Genomic DNA, 6,795 nt, shown 5'->3' with positions numbered 1-6,795 from the left:
CCGATACACCCCACTACACTGGCTATCAAATAAAAATGAGCAGAGGTTCAACAAAATATGGGCTTCGATCACCCGTCTCTCCTTGGACAACCCACCGGTCTTGTTGAGGTCCGCCTGCAGCACCAAACTGGTACAACAATATCAGCCATGGCCAGTTCCCTGCCATCACCTCCAAAGATACCCTCTCTGTTGATGATCAGCCACTTTCCCGGTATATACATTTTGCAAAAAGCCGAGGATAGTGAAGGCGAATTTAGTGTGCGTTATCCCAATTGAGAATCCGTGCATATATAACACCACGTAACCCACGTAGCTGAAATTCCCCATAATTGGGTTTCTGGCAGAATATCTTCTATTCTGGTCTCAACGTGATACAACACGGTAGTATATTCAATCTCTCCGGACACCGGAAGAACAACATACGTGATCTATAATTGGATTGTGGGAACGGTGCTAATTATCTGATGTTTTATGATCTTCGACCTGTACAGCAGCGGACAGATCTTTTCTTGCAGCTATAATATCAGATATACAGATATACCTTCTGCCATATTTTCGAATAGATAAAATATTCTTCCCAGCTGTTTAGAAAAGGTCGTTTTCATTTTGCCATCATTGCCACATTAATCTGCACAGCTTCGAATTTGAAGCCGGTAGTCACGAAGAAATTGCTGGTATACATATATCAACTTGAACAAATACAATGTAACAATTGGTACTCCACCAATACTCTCAATAATAAATCTAGATTATTTGGGACGGTAAATATGTTGGAGAATACACTATTGAGGTTTGCGAATCTTGAATATAAACGACAGATAAATCGGGTTTATATATTTGATATTTATCTCCATCCACTATTTTTCTCCGTCGGATAATACTTGAGACAAAGAGATAAATTAGGAAAGAGAAAATACAGACGCGAATCAACTCAAATATCTCTTTTATACAGTAGAATAATACATTATCCATAAAAAAAAACGATATAGTTACCAGAAGACATCCTGACCGAGTAGATGATGATAAGGCATCGGCGCCTTCCACTACCTCACGGGGGCCTCCGTCTCTTTAAGTGTAATCTCCAAGGATCAAGAGATAGCCCCCAGATATGCACGATAGCCGATGTCGAATAGTTTTACTGGATCGCCATTGAGGTAATTGCGGGAGCCACGGTGGAAACCGGGATTGTCTGGGGATCGGGGTATCAAAATACGAGAATGTCCTCGGCTTTATGTTTTGGGAATCTTGTCAAGTAGAATGCTTGAATTTGTTTGGTCAATGGGTACTCTGCTGTTCAGTATTTACGATAATTCGTTGCTCATGCCATGCAAATACAAAGGTACCCGCGGTAGAACAATCCTTATCTCGCCCACTCGGAATCGTAATTGACACTAAACTCATTTAAGATGTATTAATCGCATCCAATTGGCTATCAACTGCGCTGGCTGCCCCACGCAGATAAGCTGACAAGTCGCAATACGCTCTTACAAGGGCTGAGTGACCGGGGGATAACCCTAAACCAAGAGGATAACAGGTATTCGAGACTCAAACACTTACAAGAACAAACGTATCAAACAGCCACATTTATGCGATGCTCTTGCTAATAAAATTGGCCCCGAAGCTGCCGATCTTATCACGCCGAGAGAATCCTTTCTCCACACTGCGTGCTTTAGACTTTGCGGGCGTCTGAATCATAAGTCTCATTTATTTTTTTTATTTCTGACATCGCTTAATTTCTTACTCGGCGAGAACTTGGAATTCATATTTAGTGAGGGTTACCCCGATAATTCTGGTTGGGATCCAGATTCAGATCGTGATACTCCCTTGATTCATTCATCATGGATGGACCTGATCAGATCGGCCCTGATCGCTCGCCGAAACGGACTGTCGCCGACAAGGCTAGACGTATCGTGAAGACTTTTACTACGAGGTACCTATCATACTTTTTCTGATCTGGAGATAGATTCGTTATTGTATGAGTCCAACTAATTATATATCTTGTACAGAGAAGGTCTCCTTGGCGATTATGACTACGCATACCTTTTTACCCCGCGAATCCCTTTCACGAAACAAGTTCGTAAATCAGCGCCATTTTTCGGACTCGATGATCGCGTGCCGGTGGTATTAGCGCTTATTTTGGGATTGCAACATGCGCTTGCGATGTTGGCTGGTGGTGAGTCGTGGGAAAAGGACATCAGTTTGGCAGACGGATATTGATTATCGCTAGTGATTTCGCCTCCGATTATGCTGGGCGGCTCAGATGGTGTCAATTTTGGTGATGATCTATATCAATATTTGGTATCAACTTCATTGATTGTTTCGGGTATTCTGTCTGCTGTGCAAATGACCCGGTTTCATGTTTATGGAACAAAGTATTATATCGGGACTGGGTTGCTCTCGGTTGTGGGTATGTTATGATACTTTCCTGAATTTGGATATAGATTTATCGAATATTAGATCGGCAAAACTGACAAATTCTACTAGGTACATCTTTCTCAACCATCACTGTCGCCCAAGGCGCGTTCAAGCAAATGTATGCTTCGGGATATTGTCCCACTGACGCGAATGGAAATAAACTCCCTTGTCCTCAAGGATATGGAGCTCTACTCGGCACGTCCTGTCTATGCTCGCTGCTCGAAATCGGCCTTTCATTCATGAGCAGCAAGATTCTCGCTCGGGTCTTCCCTCCTCTCGTCACCGGCCCAACAGTCCTGCTGATTGGCGCCTCACTTATCAAATCTGCCATGCAGGACTGGGGAGGTGGTTCTTCCTGTGGACCCTCGCCGCGAGCCATGTGTCCCAGTGCAGATGCACCCCATGCGTTGCTATGGGGAAGTCCAGAGTTCATCGGACTCGGTTTCTTGGTCTTTGTGACCATCATCTTGTGTGAACGCTTTGGTCCGCCAATTCTGAAGAGTTGTTCTGTTGTCGTTGGTCTGTTGGTTGGATCTATCGTCGCGGCTGCTTGCAATTACTTTGAGAATTCCGGTATCGCTGCGGCGCCAGTTGCATCTTTTGCTTGGGTGCATACTTTCCCTCTCAGTATATACCCACCACTCATCTTGCCGCTCCTTGCGTTGTATATTGTTATCATGATGGAGTCCATTGGTGATATTACAGCCACCTGCGATGTTTCGCGTCTTCAGGTAGAAGGTGCAACTTTTGACTCGCGTGTCCAGGGTGGCGTCCTTGGGAATGGACTGACTTGTCTTTTGGCTGGACTGATGACTATCAGCCCGATGTCCGTGTTTGCTCAAAACAACGGTGTTATTGCTTTGACGAAATGTGCCAATCGTACCGCCGGATTCTGCTGCTGCTTCTTTCTGGTCGTTATGGGCATATTTTCCAAGTTTGCTGCGGCGCTGGTCGCCATCCCGAGTGCCGTTCTTGGTGGAATGACCACATTCCTGTTCAGTTCGGTTGCTATTTCAGGTATTCGAATCATCTCGACAATCGACTTTACTCGTCGAAACAGATTCATTATTACAGCTAGTTTCTCCCTGGGAATGGGTATCACACTGGTTCCGGATTGGTGGTCTTATTTCTTTACATACAGTGGCGACAATCATGCCCTGGAGGGCTTATTGAATGCAGTCAATCTTGTCATGGAGAATGGATTCGCAGTTGCAGCAATCCTCGGTGTAATCCTAAACTTGGTTCTCCCGGAGGAGCTTGATGACGAACCTACTGAGGTTTATAATGCGAATGGCTCCGAGGATGGACATGTTGAGCCTGGGCCTTCACATGGTGCCACCAAGATGGAGCCTAGTCTATGAACTAGATCTGATGATATTTAATTGCAACAGAATAATTCGATATAATCCCACAGAAGTCCAAAGGACTCATTCATCAATTTGACTTCATTTGTAAACCTGTCCTATCCTGTTCAATCTCCCAATCGATAGTAGACGACAAACGAGATTATTTAGATATGACCCTCAACAGCCTCGGTCAGACTAGAGACAGCATCACGCTTAACGCTTAAGCCACATCGGGCATGAGGGTTTTCACAGAGGATGCAGCAGCGCTTGCTTGGCCACAGGGAAGGATAATCATCGCGCTTTACTGTTTCGAATAGAGGCTCGTGCTCAGACTCAACAGCATCGCGTTTATCGTTGGAACCACAGCGAGCGTAGGGGTTGTCCAAAGAATACAGCAGTGCTTGCTGAATCATTGGGTATCTTCCTGGTATGCTTTGCCGAAGAGGACCTCGTGCTCTGTTTCAAAAGCCTCGCGCTTGTCATTCGAGCTGCATCGGTTGACGTCGCAGTTGACGCAGCATCGTTTAGTGAAAGGAGAAGTCTGGAAATAAATTGGAGGTTAGAATCGTTCCCCTGAGAGGTCATAAGGGCCATGAGAATGAACGATTTCCTTCTCAACGTCGGTTGCCAGAGATGAAGCATTGACAGGGCTAGCAACGCTAGACACTGCAAAGATAGAGCAGAGGATATCAATGACAGAGAAACGCATTTTCAATAGGATTGATAGGTTCTGAGGAACCCGGAAGAAAAAGGACTAGATCAAGGCTTGAACCTTATGCTGAATTCCCGCTATCTACACCTTCCAATGGTCAAAGCTGGCCTGTCCATTATCAATCAGATAATCGAAAACCCTAAGAGAGATCGTCGTGTGTCCCCACTTGCTAAACTCCATCAAGACTTTTAGCCCTTCACTTCTGGGACACATATGTCATGAATATCCTGCAACAAATTGGTGGTAAATGCGTTGCGTTGATCTTTGAGTACTCCATTGTGCACTTCATCTAATGAAACTTGAACCCGGACGCCGTTCACGCCCTACGGTATCATGCTGCTAGTATGGTAGACCATACGCATCGGGAGAAATTGTTCAGATTGATCATGTCAGATTTGGAGATGGTCTAGTTTATGGTATTGTACATTGAGTTGAGACTTTTCATAATTCGTCACGGCGGCGTGGCTTTGCGGTCATTAAAACTGTAGAAACGGATCGTCCAGTAATTCCCGGGCAGTGGCTCGTTCCTCTGGATCCCAGGTGAGCATTCGTTTAAGGAATGCTAAAAGCTCGTTTCTACTCTTTTCATCCAGCAATGGCAATGAATCTTCTATCTTCCGATCCGGAATAAGCTGTTGGTGTAGGAACTTGCCTGTGAATAGAAATTAGTGAAAGCCATTTCTTCAACAATCTAGTCCGATATAAATACCATCTTCACTGAAGAATGGCCCGTCGTAAAGTTCGAGTGCATTTTTGGCCAGTTTTCCTCCAGGAAAATGTATCTCGCATGGCCATTCATACACAAGTGCTTGATGAGATCTCTCGATGAATTCTGGAGAGGGCATTCCTAGCAAAGAGATCATTTCTGCGAGATGGGATTTGGCATTATATTCCAGGTCTGCATCCTGGGCCTGCTGAAACAATTCCGTTCCGTGGCTCATATCCCACACCTGAGAAAGACCTGATTAGCGAGGCTGAGCATGTAGGATAGCTAGGTTCGGGCGTTGATAATTTACCAAGACCCCAAGATTCCATATATCTGCACTTCTATTCCACGGAAATCCAAGAGTAACTTCAGGTGCTCGATACTGACTAGCTTGAATTGGGAAGATTCCACGCCCTGTCACTCCGTGAGGTCGCAGGGAGGATCCGAAATCTACAATGTAGGGTACCATGCCTTTCCATGAATCTCTCAAAACGCCAAAATCGTTATTGCGGCGAAATACATGCCGGCCCATGCTGTCGATCCTGTATTCTGCTGGTTTCTCAAGCTCTTCATTGAGGAAATCTGACATTACCTCTACTTCTTCGAATGACATTAAGATGTTTTCCAGTTTCAAATCTGTGGGAAGTTAGTGAGGAGCTGTAATTAGGTGTAGATCTTGTATCTGGATTAAAACACCTGTATGAACGACGCTGCAGTCCTTATGAAGACAGTCAAGTGCTTCTAAAAGAATCATCAAGTAGACCTTGACCAGCGGATACGGAATGACTTCATCCACGAATCGCCGGCGGAAGGACACCATTGATTCTCGTAGAGCGGGATAGACCGAGCAAATATGTTTGCCATGCGGGCCGTCCACTTCGAATCGCTCCTCGCAAGTTCTGAGGAGCGAATGGGCGCGGTGAGATGATCCGTTCTTAGCAATGTGTTCCTCTATTTCGACTTCATTCTTAGCAAGGCCATTGCAGTTAGCGATCTTCAATGCCCCCACTAGTTCTGACTCTCGTTCCCTATTTCCAATTAGTCTGAACTCTTGGAATTCATGTTCAGAATTCATGTTCATGGACTAGTTTTAACTTGAACGTACCCGTCTTGGAGGTTACGAGCCATCCATGTAGTTGATGAGCCACCATAGCCTAGCTTAACTAAGAGCTGAAAGCGGTCGCCAATAACATCTCCTGGTTTTGCAGGGTAGTATTCACTACTTTCATAGTGTGGAAGACGTTCTTCGTCTATCAAATCTGGGGTTGTGATAAGCTTTGCCTTAGGAAGGGTGAGCGGCGGTCTAGCTGGCGTTGAGAAGGCGCGCCTAGATATTCGGCGGAAACATCGCATTTTGTACTCCTGTGGATTTAAAAAGTACCTTGGCAGAGGTTTGTAACTTGATTGATCCCCTTCAATTGATCTATTGATCGTCAGACATAAGATGGGGTTGTAAGGCTGATTGTTGCTGGAAAGAAAAGTGCATGGAGAATTTGGCCCCTGTCTTTATATAGATCACCTGATCGTGCGGCTGAGCAAACACTTCGTACTTTCTGAAATTCTTCAATGTCACACATCTTGCCAAGCTCAAGATGGCAACCGCTTCATTTGGAAAT

General features: G+C 45.1%; 3 protein-coding genes across 3 annotated transcripts; 1 reads left to right on the top strand and 2 right to left on the bottom strand.

The window, feature by feature from the left end:
- Positions 1–1,838: 1,838 nt before the first annotated feature.
- On the top strand, positions 1,839–3,776 carry N7469_009586 (nucleobase:cation symporter-2 family protein; the record flags this gene model as incomplete). The annotated part of the gene is made up of 4 exons (XM_056648491.1): positions 1,839–1,930; positions 2,007–2,173; positions 2,228–2,407; positions 2,485–3,776. The coding sequence occupies 4 exons, from the start codon at positions 1,839–1,841 to the stop codon at positions 3,774–3,776; spliced, it is 1,731 nt and encodes a 576-aa protein (XP_056495622.1).
- Positions 3,777–3,925: 149 nt separating this feature from the next.
- N7469_009585 (uncharacterized protein) lies at positions 3,926–4,174 on the bottom strand (the record flags this gene model as incomplete). Its single annotated transcript, XM_056648490.1, has 1 exon — positions 3,926–4,174. The coding sequence occupies one exon, from the start codon at positions 4,172–4,174 to the stop codon at positions 3,926–3,928; it is 249 nt and encodes an 82-aa protein (XP_056495621.1).
- Positions 4,175–4,949: 775 nt separating this feature from the next.
- On the bottom strand, positions 4,950–6,532 carry N7469_009584 (protein kinase; the record flags this gene model as incomplete). Its single annotated transcript, XM_056648489.1, has 5 exons — positions 4,950–5,125; positions 5,183–5,423; positions 5,490–5,815; positions 5,876–6,207; positions 6,285–6,532. The coding sequence occupies 5 exons, from the start codon at positions 6,530–6,532 to the stop codon at positions 4,950–4,952; spliced, it is 1,323 nt and encodes a 440-aa protein (XP_056495620.1).
- Positions 6,533–6,795: the final 263 nt, after the last annotated feature.

Source organism: Penicillium citrinum, assembly GCF_028827155.1.
Source record: "Penicillium citrinum strain IBT 23319 chromosome Unknown utg000009l:1.0-4274883.0:1.0-4276374.0, whole genome shotgun sequence".
NCBI lineage: Eukaryota > Fungi > Ascomycota > Eurotiomycetes > Eurotiales > Aspergillaceae > Penicillium > Penicillium citrinum.
This window is presented reverse-complemented; position numbering and strand designations above follow the sequence as displayed.